This window comes from Phaenicophaeus curvirostris, chromosome 10, assembly GCF_032191515.1.
Source record: "Phaenicophaeus curvirostris isolate KB17595 chromosome 10, BPBGC_Pcur_1.0, whole genome shotgun sequence".
Lineage (NCBI taxonomy): Eukaryota > Metazoa > Chordata > Aves > Cuculiformes > Cuculidae > Phaenicophaeus > Phaenicophaeus curvirostris.
The window spans coordinates 24,383,717-24,403,778 of NC_091401.1; the positions used below are offsets into that span (position 1 = coordinate 24,383,717).

A 20,062-nucleotide genomic window follows, 5' to 3' on the forward strand; every position below is an offset into this window, starting at 1 on the left:
TCTCCCAGGGGACAGGGGACAGGACGAGAGGGAATGGCCTCAAGCTCCACCAGGGGAGATTTAGGCTGAACATTAGGAAAAAAATTTTCACCGAAAGGGTCATTGGTCCCTGGCAGAGGCTGCCCAGGGAGGGGGTTGAGTCACCTTCCCTGGAGGGGTTTAAGGGACGGGTGGACGAGGTGCTGAGGGACATGGGTTAGTGATTGATGGGAATGGTTGGACTCGATGATCCGGTGGGTCTCTTCCAACCTGATGATTCTATGATTCTATGATATGTTTGTTGTAGTGCTTTATATGAAGCCAACAAACTCTTTTACATAAAGGGCACAAATAAATGCTCTTAAATTGCTTGCAGTAGTTGTGCATTTCTTGTAAATGAACTCATAATTTTCTATGTCCTTTCCCTTTGTAGGGTCCCTGCCTTTGATGGTGAGCAGAGCATCGTCTGACCATGAGTTTCTGGAGTCTGGATAAGAAGGGCTGTCTGCAGTACTGCAGGCACTTCTTAGCGGACAATGGTGTATTTCATGGTAAGTTATAACTGGGACTGCTGCCCCGTGACCACCCGGTGCGCAGAGAGCCCTCCCCTCCTCCCCACTGACTCATTTAAGAACCCGCTGACAGACAGGGAAACAGCTCAAGCTCTAACCAAAGAGTTAAAGCCTGGGGAAGAGGGGTGGTTGCAGGGGGCAGAGTTGCTTTGAGTTTGAATGGTGATTGTGTTTTGGAGTGAAATGGATTAATTGTGGTCTCATGGTCTGGCGCTGCAGTAAATGTAAATATTTCTAGAACTGCTCCAGTGAAATCTGCAGGTATGCATCTATTAAACTCTTAGTGAGGAAGAATTGAAAATATCAGGAAGAGCTTTACTTCCAAATATTGATTGGAATTTTGTGCAAAATAGATGCCTAACAGCGATCCCTAATTAGTCCCTCATATCTTAGTCTCTTGCCATAAAGGTTACGTGCTATAATCGCTCAATTGTTTCAGTAGCCTTCCAATAGAAAAGTTGGGAAATAGTCCGAAGATATTTTGGCATAAAATAATTACTTTCAAGACCTCTTTTTGTTTGCTTAAAGCTTGATACATCAAGTCAACTAGAGGGTATGTGTGTTCCCCTGGCCAGGTTTCTCTACCTTGGCTGCACAGCTTTACTGTGGGGCACGGGCTACGGAGCCTGCGCTCCTGCAGCAGGTGCGGAACCACCAGCCCTGGGGCACTGTTAATAACAGCAGGAAGAATGCCTGTAAGGATAGAAACACTCCCATCTTTTTCAACGGCAAAGGTATTTTTTTCGTAAGAAACCTGCATCTTTGTTTGTCAGGAAGCTGGGGAAGTTTGCAGCTCGCAGAGCTATGGTGCAGCCCACTGTAAACTAAACTGTATCTGCATTTTTGTCACTGTGGTTACGTCACCATTGATGAAGCTAATGGTTTAGTGGGTGAATTAATCATTTGTGGAATTGTGCATCTTCTTAACAAAAGCCAGTTCAGAGAGAACAGCCTTTCCCCCTGTACTGCTTTTTCCTTGCTCATAGGCACCGCAAGTTCTGTTTGGGTTGCCAGATCATAACTTTTCTGTAAGTCAGTCTGACGGCAGCATCGTCATATTCATTCAACTGTGTGTGACATGTGGGACGTGTTCATAGGGAAGGTGGTTCACAAATCTGTTGCTGGTGAACCTGTTGTCTTCAGGTACAACTGTTGGGCTTTTGAAATGAAACTGAGATTCATTCCTGGCATTTATCAGGCTGCTCATGCATTCACACTGATTTTGGTGAGATCATGTTCTGTCTGAGTTCTCCCTGATGTTGTGGAAGGAGAGTTATCTCCCAGATGTCTTCACCCAGGTCTTCCTTCGCTGAGTTTGAGCGCTCTTGCGGTGTTTTGGTAAATGGCTGTTAATCACATTTCTCTCCAGGGAGCAGTTTGCTCCCTAACATGAGTGTCTAACTGCAGCCGCTGCCTTTTGGGTGCATGTTTGCAGTTCTGCTATTCCAGATCAAGTGAGCGAGAAGTCTGATCCATGCTGTGTCACTTCAAGTGGTATTTTACAGTAGAGCAGCACTATATCTTTATCCCTCTAATAGCGCAAAGGCTGGATAATGATCCATTAGCACAAAGTCCAGTAATCCATGGACAGCTATCGAAGTGATGAGTCTGCAGAGTGCTAATCATCTAAAGTAGAAGACATAATTAGCAGGAATCCTAGACCGGAAAGATTCTATGGCTTAATTTCTTTCATTCATGACCAGACAGGATTAATTATTTTTCCCTGACGCAATCCTTCAGGGCTTCCCATTTGTCTCTTCAAGCTAAGCAAAACACAACGGTGACACTTCCTTTCACTCTGGGCATGTGGAGGGAGCTGAAGTCCCTGCTGGACAGTGACAGAGGTGGCAGTTCCCAACAGCAGGACCCAAGGAAATATGTGCATGTCCCCCAGAATTAGCATGTGGCTCCTGATGCTTGAGAGAAGCTGGTTCCCTATGGGACAGTACTGATATAGAGGAGAGGATCAATGGAGCTTTTAAGGATTTGCTTTTTGTCAATGAGCTTTCTGATCCTGGAGGGGCTGTCAGAGGGCAGTGGGACTGGTGGGGCTGAGCAGCTGGGTGCTCACCTCTGTTCCTCTTGGTAGCCTAGTGCTTAGGATTGACCCATCCTCCTAGTCTCTCTCAGAGAGTCCAAGGGGGACTGAGCAGTGAACTTTGGCATTTGTTTAGTTGTGCAAAGCCCAGACTTTCCTGTCTGTGAGACTGTTTTCTCCAGCAGACATAAGGAAATTGTACTTGTTTAAAACTTTTTTTACACCACTGGGAAATTAAGAAAGAAAATCTAATGTGAACTCTACATGGGAAGGGTACAATCTGTTAGAAGGGAAGGTGCTGTGATCCAGCCCCTCGGGAGCTGCTGACATTTCAATGCTTGGCTTGTATGTGCCCAGTGTCTGTTCCGATTTATGCAGTATTTTCCTGATTTTGTTTAAATCATTACTATTATAGTTTCATACTTTGACATTAAAAGTGTGGCTCTTCAGGGAACAAGCACACAGAGCTGTTGATTAGCTTATTGTTCTACATTTATGAGTGCTAATATTCTGTAATTGTTAAACACAAAGAAGCTGCGACACGTTTAGCGAATAGCTGCTTTATTCTCAGCAGTTCTGAAAGTAGTTGTTCATACTTATTAGTCAGTTACTTATGCCAATTATCTTTTCTTCTTAAATTCTCTCAGAAATATAATCCTTTAGTTTTAATTGCATTTCCACCATTATAATTAATTCTCTCTTTTAGTTTCTAATTTTATCTTCTGGCCTCACCACCTCTTTCCAGCCCCATGTCAAGAAAGACTTGACTGCTCTTGGTAGGATGTCATGTTAATTCAGTTTTGTTCATATGATCTAAACTGAGCTCTTCCATCCAGAGCAATGGGCCAATTCAATTTTATCAGGCTTGTCTGGAAGGTCATGTTACTGTGTCACAGTTATTATTGGTAATTGAACCTGTTATCTGGAAGAACTGTTGCATCCCAGGGGCAAGCCAGTCAGATAAAAATATCCCACTGCATCAGTTGATGTTCTTAAACAGCATAGGAACGTCTTTCTCCTTAGAGACTTCAGGACTGGAAATGTCTACAGAAGCTATGAACTTGGCCCAATTCATCTCTTGTTTCCTTCATACCCTTCCGGGACCCGCACTGCTTTAAGAACCTGAATAGATTTATTACATTTGTTCACCTCCAGCTGAGGTGTTTAAATGGAATAAACTCCTGCGGACTGCACAAATGAGAATGCTGAAGCTCTGTGTTTGTTTGGAGTATAAACATCTTGGTTTTGGGGGAAAAAGAGTGTCTTGAAACTTAATGCTGCAGGCTCATTTGGGTGTTTCTGCTCTGCACGTATAGCCTGTTGGAGAGCACGGGGCTCTGCATGAGTGTAAAAGAACCTCAGCTGGAAGACAGGCAGTGGATGTTTCTGCTGTGGGAGACCATCAGTGGCAAGCGAGGAGGTGGTAGAGGATGAAGCACATGAGATATGTCAATAGGAGGACAGCATCTTGCTCATATGTTGCTTTAGTTGGAGGCAGATGCAATTCTGAGCCTCGTGGAGTAATATGAAGGTGTTAGTGCAGTGAGAACCAGCCTAATGTAGTTCTACTCAGCAGTATTCATAGAATCATAGAATCACCAGGTTGGAAGAGACCCACCGGATCATCGAGTCCAACCATTCTTATCAAACACAGTGTCCCCTGTCACTTGGGAGAGGAGCCCAGCTCCCTCCTCTCCACAACCTCCTTTCAGGGAGTTGGAGAGAGCAATGAGGTCTCCCCTCAGCCTCCTCTTCTCCAGGCTAAACACCCCCAGCTCTCTCAGCCGTTCCTCGTAAGGCCTGTTCTCCAGCCCCTTCACCAGCTTTGTTGCTCTTCTCTGGACTCGTTCCAGAGCCTCGAGCAAAGGGAATTGGGGAACGGGCAGAGGAAAGGACTACAGAAATGTAGAAGACGTGAACCCGCTTTGTTTAGCTTGGAAAATCAAAGTTTGAGAGCAGAGGTGACTGCTGGCTATCAAGTCATTGCAAAGGGGAAGCTCAGGGAAGAAAAGGCTTATTTGAACTGATGGGGAGAGTTGGCACAAGAGCAAATTGAAGATTCTTGATGAGTATGTAGACAGATGGAGGAGAAACGAGCATACATTGAGGTGGAGACTGGTGAGATATAGAAAAATTTTTGAAGCATCTATCTGTGCTCTTGCTATGAAGTTGTAACTAGTAGTGAGCAATATATTAATGTGAATGTAAGGCTGGAGAATGGTTGAAGTGGTCCCAGTTCAGTTCCTGTGTACAGAGAACAGCAAATACAAACTGCAGTGTTTTCCATTCCATTCTGGAAAATGCTGCTGTATGTGGATCACGCTGCTCTCTACCATGTTATAAAGATGCTTTGAGATGCTTGCATGTTGTTAGGCAAGAAAAAGCATTGATACACAACTGTGTGCCTTTCCACAGGACTTTAATGGGTTGTCTTTGAGTAATGACTGAGCAGTCATACATGTAATGTTGAACCGCATCAAAATTGCCTGAGGATTTCTCATAACTTTATAATTTTATTATGAAGATGCATTTGCAGGATATTAAAATCCTTGTCTGTTTATGTTTCAAGTTTTTGTTTGCAGAAGTGGAGGTTGCTGCTGTGTCTTGTACTCTAGGGAGTCTTATCTGCCTAGAAGCAAAAATGTCAGTTTTCTTCAGTAACAGCGCGATACAGCACTGTGTGCGCACTCAGAGAATAACAAACTGCGGACACATCTGGGTTTAAGCTATTTTAGCAGTTTCTTTAGAACAGAGTAGATAAGCAATTAGAGTATTCGGAATAGCCTTGAGGACTTGGTGAACCTACTTTCTTTTCCTTCCTGTTGCAAACAGTGCCAAAATACAAAGTGCATCATGACTCTAGGTTTGGAAGAAGACTTCTTTATTTTCTCAGGGTTTTTGAGCTGTAAAAGGGGTTTGTATTTTGTTTTTTTCCTGGCAGTAACAACGTAGGAATGGTTCTGTTGTTAGACCAAACATCCATCTACTTTACTAGCAGATGTTTAGGGCTAAAAGTATAAAGAAGGAGTTAAAAAATAACAACCACCCTTCCTGTGGCACAGCTCCCAGCACCCACTGGTCAGCAACGCACGCACTTCCCCAGCCAGAAGGTGCATCTGGATCGTTGTGCTTATTAACTTCACATCTGAAAGGTTGTGGTTTTTTTTTTTAATTCACTCATGCGTTTGACCATCTGTGGTTATTAACTGAAAAGTTGATGTTGATTGGTGTAAACCTTCTGGTTGAAGGGCAATATTTCCTCCACCCTTGCCACATTTGGACTGTAGCGGATGGGGCAGGTTGGGTTGCTCAGTGACTTCACTTTTGAAAGACCGTTGACTCTAAGTACTGAACCTCAGGCTAAGCCTGGTAGATAGAAGATACTTGAGGCATGTTAGGCATTCTGGTAGCTTTGTGTGTCCGTTTTTTAAGTCTCACTGAGGAAGTGGATGGAGCACTCTATGACAATAACACTTTCTTCTGTCTCTGGAAAAGGGAAAGTGGCAAGAATGAGAAATTCATTCTAGACCTCAATGTTGAGGTCCTGGACTGCTGCAGCACAGCTTCGTTACAGTGCTGCCGTGGATATTGAGACTTCTGTTTGCTTCCAATGGCACTTTGAGATAGGCTACTCCAGCATATGTCTCATGCTGACACTAAGGAGTATCCAGCTTGTCCTTCAAAACGTTCTTCCAAATTGCCAACCCAGATACATCCCAGGTTGAGGAGGGAAGAGGGAGACTTCATCCAAGGCAATTGCTTATTTTGCGAGATCATCTCAAAGGTTTCCCAAAAGCAGTGGATGCAGTTGTGCACCACTTCTGAGGTGAATGCCTGCTGCTGTTACACAACCAGGTGTGACCAGCTTCATGAGAGGTTGCTTACGGCAGGTGTTAGCACAGTGTTTTTCTGTTCATTGCAGTCTAAGAAGCTGAGCTTTTTTAGAAGTTCTTGTAGGATTTGTTTTGCTTCAGTGATCGTGAACTTTGGTGACCAATGAACGGAAGCATAAAATGCCATATGTTTTACTTTTTATACAGTAAAATGATCTATTTTGGTTATTGGATCACAAGAATTTTGAGGTAACAATACTAAATCTTTGCCAAATTGCATGTATATGTTAGGCTTGATGTTTGCTGGTGGGCAATGCTTTATAATTAGAGCTGCTGAAGCCTCATGCAAGCCTCTACGCTTGAGGCTACAGTGCTAAAGATGCCAGATGTAGGCTGCAGAATTCAGACTTGCATCTTAATAGTCAGCTTCAATTTAAGCTTTACAATCATACTTGGGAAAGCAAGACAAGTAAATAGTGCACTAATTTTTATTTTGGTTTATATTCTGATTTATGTAGTGAAATATCCACACTTCATGCCTTGTGACAACCAGATGTAACTGAAAATGTATATACAAGAAGGGCAGTAAAGAATTTATTTATTGAAGTTCATGCAGGTTAAAGAAGTGCCTAAAATGCCTGAAGAAATTGCCTCAAGAAATTTTTGGTGCTTCATTGGGTGTGTGACTGCCTGTAAGAACTCTGTCTACCACTAGATGTGTCCTTTGGTGAAAGGAGTTTCATGTGTGGGGTCTGTCTTGTGCTCGTGTGTCAGTTCCTGGAGTTCTAATGCCAAGTGTTTTTTCCCCCCTTCCTCCTTTGTATATTTGACAGCTTCCCAAAGAATTGTCTTCATTAATGACAAATCAGTAGAGTTGATAAAAGCTTTAATCTGATAAAAATGGCAAGTTTTTTGTGCAGCTAATATGAAGTTTCTATTATTGCTAGCTGACTTGTCACGAGGAGGTTGTATTACAGCTTTAGGTGTAAGATTAAATTTGGATGATGAATATGGCAATGTTGTTATCTTCTTATTTCATTATCTAGTTACTGTAAGAGGAAAAAGTTCTCTAATCAGCTTTTCTTGTTCCTTGGCAGAAATAGTCTTGTACCAGTTTCCAGCTATTTTGACAGTGAAGAAGGAAAAAATGATGAGCCAGAAAATTAATGTTCTTCTGGTGCTGTAATTTCAAAACAATTAGTTAAATCATATTCTTCTTTATTGGAAAAGAAATGGTTTTGCAGTAGGACTTGCACTGTTGTGTCTCTACCAAGGAATCTAAACCTTATGAGTTATGGGACCTTGTAGGGGCTTCTGTGTGGGTAGAGCCCTGCCTGGCCTCTCTGCGCCCCCTCCAACCCATAGCAGGAAGCAAGAGGCAGGATTTTTACCCTGGAATTACTGATTCGGATTGACACGGCATACAGGCATCTTGCTGTGCTTTTCAAGGGAATTTTTAGCTGGTTTTGTAGCCCAGCAAACCTGAGCTGCCTGGGGAGCAGCGGCTTAATATATCTCTTCTTCCAGGGAGCTAAAAATATATCAGTGTTGGTTTGGCAAGTCTAATCCAAGACAAGCCAGTGCCATTTCATCCCTCTGGCATTGATTACGGTGCAAAACAAGCCATTCTCCCCTCACCTCAGCCAGAAGCTGTGAGCTGAACTACAGTGTATTTTAAATTAAAATATATCTGTAACTCTGTGCCCAGAAGAGAAGATTTACAGTTTGCAGATATTACAAGAAAGCTTTAAATCCCCCTTTTTTAATGAAACGGCAGGGATAGTACTTCAACACTGTCTGCTTTGTACCTGGAGGTACTTGCTGTCTTATCTCAAAATAATTCCAGTGGTTCAATGACAGAAATTTCTTTGAACAGCAAATTAAGAAAACTGGAAAATATTATTAGCCTGGGGGGGTGGTTTTTGAGTGAATGAACATATTTTTAATAAATCATAGTGCTTTTGGGGCAGAGATTGTCAAAAGCTATCGGTGAGATGAGGCTTGGAGGATGGTTCATGTATTTTTTGAAACCAGATTAAAAAGTTGGAAATTGTGGAAGGCATTGACAAAGGTCTCCCGAGGGGGGGCTTACAGTGCAGAAAAAGTGGGAAAACCAGGCATACAGATGAGTTTGTTACCTTTCCTGCCAAACCTCATCTTGGCATTGTGCAGTCGCTATGGAACAGGAGTGGCTCTTGAAAATAAGTGTTGTTGTCTTATGGTGATCGTTGCTATTAATCAAATAGAAGTAACGGAGGAACAATTTTGCATTCAGAAAGCTTGCTTGTCGCCATCAACTCTGAGCTTTCGTTAGCACTTAGTGTGCTCTGGCTCAGCAGACCATCCCAGCAGAAGCGTTGTGATCCCTTGGGAGCAGGTGATGTATGTGAACGCGAAGCAGACTGAGAAGCTGGGAGGGCTAGGCAGCCACTGCTTAAATGAGCTGTAGCTGCAGTGTCAGGTGGTATGAAGTGAACTAGTTGCTTCTCAACTTTTTGCAGACAGTTAAACTCCGATGTAGTGTGTTTTCAAGGGCACGCGGGTTTCAGATTTGACTCTGATGGGACTAGGGCTTGGATGCAGAACCTTGCCTGTCAGTGAAGAGTTGTCACAGTGAGGTGATTTTTTTGGAAGATGAATAAACCTGAATAAAATGGTATTTTCATGCCATTTGGCATATGTTCTCCTGGATCACACAGAGGTCTTCATTAGTTTCCTGTGATGTTCTTGCTAACCCATATAGCATGTTCTAATTTCTAAAGCCATATGGTATTTAAGACTTCTGTTTTTAAAATATGCTTCATTTTGAAGACAAAATAATAAGGAAAGTGTTGATGATGTGGCCAGATTTCTTACAGAGCTGCTTTGGTGTTAGAGGCTTGTGTATAGCCCCTTTCATAATTAATAGAATGATAGGATTGTGGAGTAATTTGCACTTAACACATTATCGAGTGCAATCTGATGTATCAAGAATTAAACTGTCGAGTGTTGACAGTTTATTTTTTGCTGTTGTTGTTGTTGTTGAATTGCAACTATAACACATCAGTTTGTTTGGATGTAAATGTATTGAGAACTGTCTGGAGGCTTCAGAGCGATGACTTCATCTGCTAATCCTGTGAACTGAGGTGTGAACCAGTGGTGGGGTAAGGATGAAGCTGTTCCATCTCCTTCGTTATAGCAGATCGAGTGGTGCAGAAGGCGACTTCTGTCATGCCTTGCCATCCTTAGCCAAAAAGGTGATTAGAAGCATAAACTTCAAGTGCAACCAAGAACAATCCTACAGTGGGCTAGGGGCTTGTTTCATTTTATGGTTTACTAGGAATGGTTGACATCTATCATCGTGTGCTGTACTCTGTTGTGACATGAGGTGACAGTGGGAAGTCTCACTGTGTTAGTAACAGCTAAGAAGTAATGATTTTTCAGTAAGTAAAACATGTCAACTCCACTCGTATCTTATCTCCCACTTCAATAAACTTCGGCTGGCATGTAGAACTATGTTGTGGTATCTTTTTTTTCTCCTCCCAGTCACACTGTCTATTGTGTAACTTCTTCCTAGCATGCACTAAACAAATTCTGTCCTCTTTTATTGCTGTCACAGTCTTTGAGAATACAGCTGGGATTTCTTTGGTGTGTGGATGTAAAGGTTGCTGTGTGAAAGCCGGCTGAATAGTGAAACAATTAGAAAATGCAATAAATCAAAAGATGTGAAGCATTATATATGGAGCCTACTTTATGCTTGCTGAGCTTTCCAGCACTCTGTCCCCTTGGGCTCCATTATAAATACGTGCAATTAATGCAAGTCTGGGTGTTTCTGTCCATTGTTCCACGCTGACTATAAACCAACTGATTTCCATAGCGTTGAGTTGGATTAACCGAGCAGCGTTTAGCCAGTAGCATGGTAATTTTTTATAGCTACTGGGAGAGTTAGTGCTCAGCATCTCACAGGGGACTACTTGTTCTTACGAAATCAAATGCTCAGCGATGCACAGACTAAACCATTTGCATGCTCTGTGCTCCGACTGGCCTGATTCTGCAGAATAGCCGATCCCCTTCCAGTCAGTGACAGAAACAGGAGGAGGGGGCACGAAACCTGGGGGAAGAGGAGCAGGGTCCACAGAGCTGCTCTTCTGCCTCGCAAAATCCTGTGGCTGCAGATGCTGGGAGTCACTTTGGAGTGAGGGTGGTTTTCCCTCTTCTGCATTCAGCCTGCGTCACTCTCCCGTTCGTTAACCGAAGTATGATAATGACCAGTCTCCCTGGCTGCCAGCAGCAGTTCCTTGCGCTTGCCTGTCGAGCTCTTCTTCCCAGGCGTTATGCACTCTTAATGCCCGGAGCGTCTTCCTCGCCGTGCTGTGCATGCATGTCTCGTACCAAAAGTAGTCGCTGCTCCTGCATTCCCGCAGCAGCAGCACCGAGCAGATGCTTCCAGCTTCCCTCTCAGGCTGTGCTTTTCGCTTTTGATGAAAGTTGCCTAGTATTGCCTCTGGATTTGTGCTTTTCTTTCTCTGTGTAATGGATTGTGAAGATTTCATCGTTCCTCGTAAAGAACAGTGCTGGCCATGTTCTGACCTTCTAAGGATTGCTTTACAAATGTTGTAGCTCTGGAGACATGAAGATTAAATTGAGGCTTTTCTGCAGTGAACGTTTCCATTCTACTTGCCACTAAATGTATGAGTTACAAATTTAATGGCAGACTTTGAAGTATATAAAAATTTAAGTCCAGAAAAAGGTAAGGATGTTTGAGTTTGGAATTACTGTAGGAAGAGCTCATAACATTTTTGGGAATGCTTAAAGAAAAATCAGATAACTTTATCCTTATGGTTGGTAAGTGACATGCAATATTTATGTGGACGGTATTTGTATAAAGAATGTGTATGCGTATAATCCTGAATATTTAAGAGGAAAACTGGGTATTTTTGTATTGACTTGAAAGTACATTTCTCAATGAAAACATGTGGATTGTATGTGAATTCCTGGATATGGATATGATGTGGTCAAACTGCACTTGTGTGTTATCTTAGATTATTACAAATACATTTTCCTTTTAATAAAACCAGTGTTGATCTTTTCATCTATTGGTATTTTGCTATGACAGCTTTCTATGGAAAAGAGTTTCTGGTTTTTGGGTGGGTTTTCTTTTTGTAGCAGCACTTTTAAATAGTATAACACATCCATAAATGATGTGTACAATTCTGATCCAACAGCATGGGATGAAAAAGAAGTGTATTTTCAAGAATTCGAGGAGGATGGTACAAAGAAGGAAGACATCTTGAATAACTTTCTTCAATAACTTGTAGTCTGAATTTGTTCGGTTTAAGTCAGTGCTGGATGGAAAGTGGTAATTAGTTTAAGACTCTAAGTGGATATAGAGTAAATGCTGTAGAGAGAAGCAGAAATCCTGGTAGATACAGTTTAGTTTTGTTAATAATGTTGGGTTATGTGCTTTTAAAGGAAAAAACTTACAAAATACATTTAGCACAGAGCTGCTTTGTCAAAACTGGACAGGTCAGAAGACATTTACTCGTAAGATTATTCTATCTGCAATTTAAAAACAACAAGCAAACCCATCTAAGATAAAGCCACCAAAAGTCATGGGTTGTGCTTTGAAATATCATTTTACCCACTATGAAGCACATTAAAACATTTAAGGACAGTGCTGGGAGGTAACATATACTGATATTTTTACTTTATATTTAGCATGGATGAATTTGTTTGATAAATATTTTTTAACTAGGGGAAATTACTGGGAATAGAGAGCTATGGCACAAGGAACTGAGACTGTTTTAAGAAGTCATTGGTTATTTGTATATCCTCTCAGGGAGGGTCCTGTGTTGGAGCTGGTGTCCTATAGTTCCAGATGCTCTATTTCTATTTTGGAGGCTTCTGTTACACACAACTCTGCATTAAGCTTTGATGCATGTGGCTAGGTAAAGGAGGCCAGGTGTCACTCCATCTGCTTTCTGAGACGCAGGAGGTAATGGATATGTCCCCCTTTAATAATTTACAAGAGCTAGCTTGTTTGAAGGGGGGTGTGTGGAACAGATCAGGAAGAAATGCTTTGGGTTTAATTTTTGAAGCTCACGTAATGTGTAGATAAACATGTTTCATACCAAAGTACTCGGCTGGTGGTGAAATTCTCTTTGAGGTCATTTTGTAGTCTCTTTCCATAGGCAGATACAATAGCAACTGCCAAATCACTGTTAATTTTTTCAGTTAGTAGCCCTACCACTTCTCTGTCTGGCAGAGGCAGTTAAAGGGATGCAGAAGCAATGAATACAAGGTAGTATCCCTTGTGTTTGGGTTTGGCTGGCCGGGAGGCGTTGCAGCAGCACGTGTGGGTCACGGCTTGTCCTGCAGGAGGAGGGTGACAGGGCGCCGTGCAGGCTTTGGGTGTCGTGTTCTGTATTCGCGTGCTCGGATGGTGGAAGAAGGCAGAGCTCCTCATCTCCCCCATGTCCAGCCTGGTGATTCCTCAGGTGTGCCAGCGCCGATACCGATAGCAGCAGGATCACACCCCTTGCACAATGTATGCGCACGGGAGCGCTCGTACGATAGCGCCTGGATAAAGGGATAACTGAACAAGCAGGTGCCGTGTGTGCCATCACCGGCTGACCCTCTGCCTCGGCTCCGTGATGAGCGCTTGCAGGAAGCAGCGGCTCCGCGCCTGCTGGCGGCTTGGCTGTAAGTTCATAAGCGACAGCTAATCACTGTGAGTGGGAAACATGCTTGTGCTCAAAGAGATAACAGCAGTTAATGGGATGGTGCAGGAGGAGCCGTACAGGCTTCCCCTGGGTAGGGGTCTTGGAGGCTTCCCCTGGGTAGGGGTCTTGGAGGCTTCCCCTGGGTAGGGGTCTTCAGCTGATGGGTGGTGGTGCTTCCCAGTTATCTTGTTCCTACTGCTTAAGCACAACACTGGGGTTGCTGTTGGTACGGCTAAGCAGAGACACAGCAGTGAGCTCCATCACGTTTCATTCACAGGGACTGCCACAGCAGCCTCTCTAGTGCTTCTTTGGGACTCGTGAATCTTTAAGTCTACCCGAGCACCTGTAAAACAACTATTGAGTATAGATTCCAGCATAGTAAGTGATATATAAAGGAATTGGCTCAGAACGGAATACTGTTCTGAGAGGATATTGAAGGCATCAGCCTCCTTCCATGAAAAATCATAGAATAATTCAAGTTGGAAGAGACCTTAAAGATCATCCAGTTCTAACCTCCCTGCTGTGAGAAGGGACACCTTCCACTAGACTAGGTTGCTCAAAGCCCCATCCCACCTGACTTAGTCTTCCACAGGTTTAATTGCAAAAACTTAAATCTATCATTGCATTAGATGCGCATGCAGAGAATTGGTATCTGCAGCTTTGAAAGATTTAAAAGCCTCAGAGTTGTTCAGTGTGTTCTGAGGATGTTAACCCCTATGAAATGGAACCCCTCGCCCTGCCAGCCTGAAAGGAGTGTCGCAGTGGTGTGACTCTGTGGGGTGCCAGGCTCTTCCTCGACTCCTCTGAGGTTTCAGAGGATGCTGGAGCTGGTGCTGAGCCCTGATGGCTCCATGAGAGGTACCTAATCTGTGTCTGCAGAGCCAAGGGTGTGGGAGACCAACTAGTAACTAAATTATATGCTTCTTAACTACTTTGCATTCTTCATTTTTTGTGCCTATTAGTTAATTATGCCATTGTTTCAATAAATCTACCAAACACCATCATTGTGTGAAACTGAAAAGGCTCTCTGGGAACTGTGCTTTTGTGAAACTATGCGGCATAAACTCTGAAGTGCTAAAGCAGCTCTTTCACTGCTTTGATGAAGACTAAAATGGCCAAATGCTTTTGTGGGATCAATGTTAACGGTGTCAGTGTCATGGCGATGCAGTGGCTTGATGAAAACAGGGCTTGGTGAAGGGAGATTGCTGGAAGAAAAGTTTTTTCCAGCACTGAGCTTACCTGTAAGAGGGAATGTGTGTGTGTATTTTTCCTCTTTGCCATGCATTTTGAAATAGTCACTTAAGCTCATGTCTTAGAGCACAGCCTGTTAGTATGCAGGCAGCATTTTGTGCTGGTGTGTGTGCCTCTTGGATGACTGAAATTGAAGTTATGGGAAACTGCAAGCTGTTTTTTTCATACAAGTGTAGGCGAGGAGGTTGTGCCTGTTCTAGATCAAGTTATTGGTATCCTTAGCCGTATAACAGATAACTGATTTGGAGATATTTCCACATGCTACCAGCAGAAACATTGATCAGCGTGAAACTCAGATGCACAAAACACCATTATTTTAGGTAATAAAATTATGTTGGTGTTTCAGACTGTCAATTCTTTGTTTGTCCACAGATGACTCACTGTTGGTGACTTGTACCGAGGCAATTTGAGAATAGAATTGATAAATGTGTTTCTTTAGCAAAATGACTGTTTCTGAGGAGTGCGAATAAATTAGTACGTATCATCAGTTGCAATGTAGTCTTCATTCATTACTTTTAAAGGTTAATTAACTCCACCTTCAGTTCTACCGTGCTTTTTCCCCTCCTACTCTCCAGCTGAGCCACAAGTATGGGTTTATTTGGCAACCTGAATGGGAAGCAATGCTGCCTCCAGCCCAGCCGGTGTCACAGCCCAGAGTGATGAATGTGCTACAGGTTCTGGGGACTGGATCCCTCTCCCACTCACTTCATCCTGCAGCTGCAACTGCTCCTGTGCCCTGTGGTTTATTCCCCTCACCAGGCTGTGGTGCCAAGGTTGCTGGGACATATTCACTGACAAAATTACAGATGTTGGAATTCACTGCATTGAAGCTGGGATGGTTTCTCCTCTGCACATCTCCTGTGTGGAGACAGGAGCAAGCTTTCTGAAGGGTATTCTGGTGGGATTTTACTGGTTTTGTGTTGGAGAAGTGAAGAGGAGGTTAAGATATGGCATATTTTGGGGGGGGTGGTAGGCAGTGTGGTGAGGAGATCTGACCCAGCTCAGTACATTGTAGTGGGAGTTGTATTTCATGGAATTCCTGGGTAGTACATAAAAGACTGAGGAACAGGGATGATATTTAATGCTGTAGACGAGAGAATCATAGAATTGAAGAATGGTTTCAGTTGGAAGGGCTTTTAAAGGTCATCCAGTTCCAACCCCCTTGCCATAGGCAGGGACACCTCCCACTGGATAGGGGCTCCAAGCCCCATCCAACCTGGCCTTGAACCCCTCCAGGGATGGGGCAGCCACAGCTTCCCTGGGCAACCTGGGCCTCCCCACCCTCATCGTGAAGAATTTCTTCCTGATGTCTAATTTAAACCTTCCCCTTCCAATTGAAAGCCATTGAGAGGCAGGCTCAGAAGAACAAGGCATGCTTGGTTCTTGGGTTTGTGATCCTTCTTTATCTACTTACTGACTTTTAGAGGGCAGACATGGGATTCTGGAAGAGAAAGAGCTTGTGGCTTACTGTTTTCTGCTGTGACCTCTGCTTCCAGAGGCAAAGCTCCTGGTATGGCTTTCATACTGTTCTTTATCAGTTGCTGTGGGGCCTCAAAGGAGGAGCCCCTCCCTGTCTTAGCCCAGCTGAGTACCTCCAAGTGAGTTATTGCCATCCTTTCTGGTACCCAAGCAAAAGCTTGCCTAGTGAAGGGTTTCTACGGTTTCTTCTGAAGACACAGCCACAGACCCATGTCTTGTACTCCTTGTGGATTGCTATGCCGTCACGAGGATGCTGCCCAAGAAGCCAGATGCCTCTCTGCCTTTGGCTTGTTGTGAAACCTGGGAGTGGGGCTGCCACAGCACCATGTACAGACCCGTCTGCTCATCCTCATTGGTTGAAGGTGTGGTGGAAACTGTCCTTCCGAGTTTCTTCCCATCTGCTGCTGCTTCCACTTGCTCTATAGTATCTTAATTAATTGCTGTCTTCCCTGTGGAGGGACCCTCATTCGATAATGAGGATTAGGATGTGCAGACTTGTTAACTGTGTTTGCTTAATAAATCTACGTTCCTTGTTCACTCTATTGATGTGACATGTGCTTTGGCAGTTGGCCATATCTGTGGTTAAATGATTGTGCTTTTCAGTGTCGATAAAGAATCCCGTAGTCTTATTGGAAAACTTATAGTCCTCAGACATGCTGGGTTGCGGTGGCACCAGATCTCTCAAAACGAGCAGCTTTGACGCAATGTTTCTGAAGGAAGAAGAGATCTCAGAGGTATTTATTGTATTTCAGGGATCTGCAGCAATAACGTTCCCCTGTGAGCTGTCACACTGTCGGTCTCTTGGCTCTGTGCTGGCAGGCAGTGGCCTCTTGAAGGTGCTACTTTATGGACGAGGCTGAGGGCTGGAGTTCTGAAGCCACATGACTGCTCAGGACCTAGGGATGCTTCAGCAGTGTAAGAGTCCAGCACGGCTGCAGAGAAGCAGCCTGCTGAACGATCTGTTCATAAGCTACTTTCTAAGTGCTGCTTGAAGGAACCCTGGGCTAATTTCTTGAAGATAACAATTAGACATCCACTGAGCTAGCCAGAAGCAAGGTATCTTTGAGCAGAGATGGAAAACATGCATTATTCAATGGATCTGGGGGCTGCTCTCTCAGATTTCAGTTGCTGCGCTGAAGTGAGAATCTCAAAAAGGGGATCATGGGCCCTGTAAATAAGGATAAATTACTTGCTCTAGCAGGTAATTTTCTGTATTGGATGGTGCTCTGTAGAAGGTAGATTCACTGTAAGAACAGAATTTATAAATACGGATAATCAAAACTCTTTGGGGATCGGTAGGTGCAAAGGGCAGGGACGGGACAGAGACTCCATCTGGGAATGGACTCTGGGTGCTCCCATGGCAAGAAAAACAAATTATCAAGAATCTGCTTTGGAGAAGGCATACGGCAAAACCTATTCACTTATAATGTGAGAATAAGCTTAGTTAAATCAATCATCCTAGAAGCATTAAGGCAGCAATCTCGATCTGGGAGGCTAAGGCAGCAGTAATGACAAAATGTGTGTTACTCGTAACTTTTGGGAGTTATTGCTCCCAAGATTTTGGTTTGGGTAATTTTTTAAAAAAAGAATTAAAGAAGAGAAACCATCAAACAGTTCCCAGACCTACAAAGAGTTAAAACTGTGCTGGTAGATTTTAGGTTTTGTTTAGGTTCTTTTCCTTCTTGGTAGGATATATTTTTGTTCTGAAGTTTCTTTTTTTACTCCAGATTTTTTTAGTGGATTTACAAGTATGAGTTGTCTTTCAGATTTCATGTTTTTCATTGATTGTGGGACGTTTGCAACTGTTTTGAGTAGTCACAGTTTCTGTGTTGCTCCTTACTATACTCGTTTGGATTCGATTTGCTGTCTTCTTGAGGGCTGCCATGATGTTCCTGCTCTGTTGTTGCTGGTCCCTGCCAGGACTGGGTGTCCCCGCTGATGGTTTCCTTGAGGGCTCCCTGAGATCTGCAGAAGTGTGAGAGATGTCCCCATCGTGTCCGTGAACTTCACAGGGATTATGACTAAATCCACTGTAAGAAGCTTAATGTAAAATTCTGTGAGGGGTTGGAAGAGTAGCTGCAAATCAAATTAGAAACTGGTATAAAAGACGAGATGTGGCTATTAAAAAGGATTCATTCCCCCAGACTCACCTCTGTAGTCTCCGATGTTGTTTGCTCTCCTGGGCTTTTTGGCAGTTATGTAACGAACCAGCAATAGATGATTTGATGACATTAGCCGTAAGCCGTGTGGTGTGCTGGATATTAGTGCTGTTTTATGGGATTTAGATAAAATGTACCCTCCGGGGGACAAAGGTAGGGAGGAAATGGCTTTTAATGGCATTAGTGTAAAGGCAAACTTTCTGTATGCTTGTGATGAGTGAGCGACTGCCAAGCAGAAGGATGAGAAGAGACAGCTACGAATGGGCTTTGTGATTGCATCTAGAGTATCTTCGGTACTTGGATCGTTACAGTTTAACTGCATGTTGGTCTATAGTTCAGTGGTGTCTTTTTTTCTCCGCACATTTCTTCCCTGCCTGCTTCTGGGAATGGGCATCTGTGTTACTAGAAAAAGCACTCCAAGCTGGATCCAGATAGATGATTCCAGTGATGGGAGCATGCTGAGACTCCTCTGTTGCCCACCAACCATCTGCCTTTTAGCTCTTTTGTCTCTTTGACCTGAGAGCAGGTCTTACGAGGAGCGGCTGAGAGAGCTGGGGTTGTTTAGCCTGGAGAAGAGGAGACTGAGGGGAGACCTCATTGCTCTCTCCAACTCCCTGAAAGGAGGTTGTGTAGAGGAGGGAGCTGGCCTCTTCTCCCAAGGGACAGGGGACAGGACGAGAGGGAATGGCCTCAAGCTCCACCAGGGGAGGTTTAGGCTGGACATTAGGAAAAAATTCTTCACAGAAAGGGTCATTGGGCACTGGCAGAGGCTGCCCAGGGAGGGGGTTGATTCACCTTCCCTGGAGGTGTTTAAGGCACGGGTGGACGAGGCGCTGAGGGACATGGTTTAGTGTTTGATAGGAATGGTTGGACTCGATGATCCGGTGGGTCTCTTCCAACCTGGTTATTCTATGATTCTATGAAGAGAGAAACGAACAACATACCTGCAAAGTATATAGTAAAGCTAAAAATACCGAATGCAAGGGAGAAGGGCTCATGATGCAATTAAACTGCTGCATTTTATGGCCTTCTTTTATCTCCTTATGCTTAATGTTGCTTAATGCAGCTTGCTGCATGTAATTCAGAAGCACAGCTTATATCCTCTTTTGTAATTACACCTCTCATTGTTTGGTAATGCTCTTTAGCCCTTATTTAATCTTTTTGGTTTTTCAGAGGGCTGTAACATTAAGTCCATAAAAGCAAGACGTGAGACTAAACCTTTTTCCTTTTGGTTGCGCTTTGAAATATTAAATTCTCAATATAATGTGATGGGGGAAAATAAGAACTGTTTTTGTGAATGGCAGCGAGTTGGTTTTTGTTTTAATTTTTATTTTTTAAAAACACAATCTGTCTCATGACCTGTGTGGTGGAATCTTTATACCTGATTGTAGGACTCTCTTCCTAAAACTATTAGATATATTCCCTATATTCCCATCCTACTGTATTGTCTTAGAGTTTGCCGGGAACGCTTGAGCTGCTTCCATGTAGCAGTTCATAGAATCAGTAAGTAGGAAAAGACCTTTGAGATCATCAAATCCAACCGTACCTTTCTACTAATAAATAGTGACCCCAAGCATCTCATCTACCTGCCTTTTAAACACCTCCAGGGATGGTGATTCAACCACCGCCTTGGGCAGCCTCTGCCCGTGCTTGATAACCCTTTTCTGTGAAGAAATTTTTCCTAATGTCCAATCTGAACCTCCCCTAGCTCAGCTTAAGGCCGTTCCCTCTTGTCCCATCACCAATTACTTGGGAGAAGAGCCCAGCTCCCTCCTCTCCACAACCTCCTTTCAGGGAGTTGTAGAGAGCAATGAGGTCTCCCCTCAGCCTCCTCTTCTCCAGGCTAAACACCCCCAGCTCTCTCAGCCGCTCCTCATAAGGCCTGTTCTCCAGCCCCTTCACCAGCTTTGTTGCACACGCTACCCTTTGCCAAAACAGGTTTTACTGGCTGTCCTGAAATGGAATTAATAGCTCGTTATTTAAAGACGTGTGTATGCTGTCTAATGGTTTTCTGGTGTCTCATGGAAGCTGAAGGAAACAGGGATGAGAA

At 43.6% G+C, this 20,062-nt stretch overlaps 1 protein-coding gene across 3 annotated transcripts in view; it reads left to right on the top strand.

The window, feature by feature from the left end:
* The first annotated feature begins 411 nt into the window (after window positions 1–411).
* PLCH1 (phospholipase C eta 1) overlaps window positions 412–20,062 on the top strand; it is a 62,255-nt gene continuing 42,604 nt past the window's right edge. For 2 of the 3 annotated variants that reach the window (XM_069865184.1, XM_069865185.1), the window contains exon 1: window positions 412–530. In XM_069865184.1, coding sequence (XP_069721285.1) covers window positions 452–530 — 79 coding nt within the window. In that variant the 5' untranslated portion in view covers window positions 412–451. Of the gene's footprint in view, window positions 531–10,454; window positions 11,152–20,062 lie in introns of those variants that run through there. The other variant, XM_069865186.1, reaches the window with a different exon arrangement.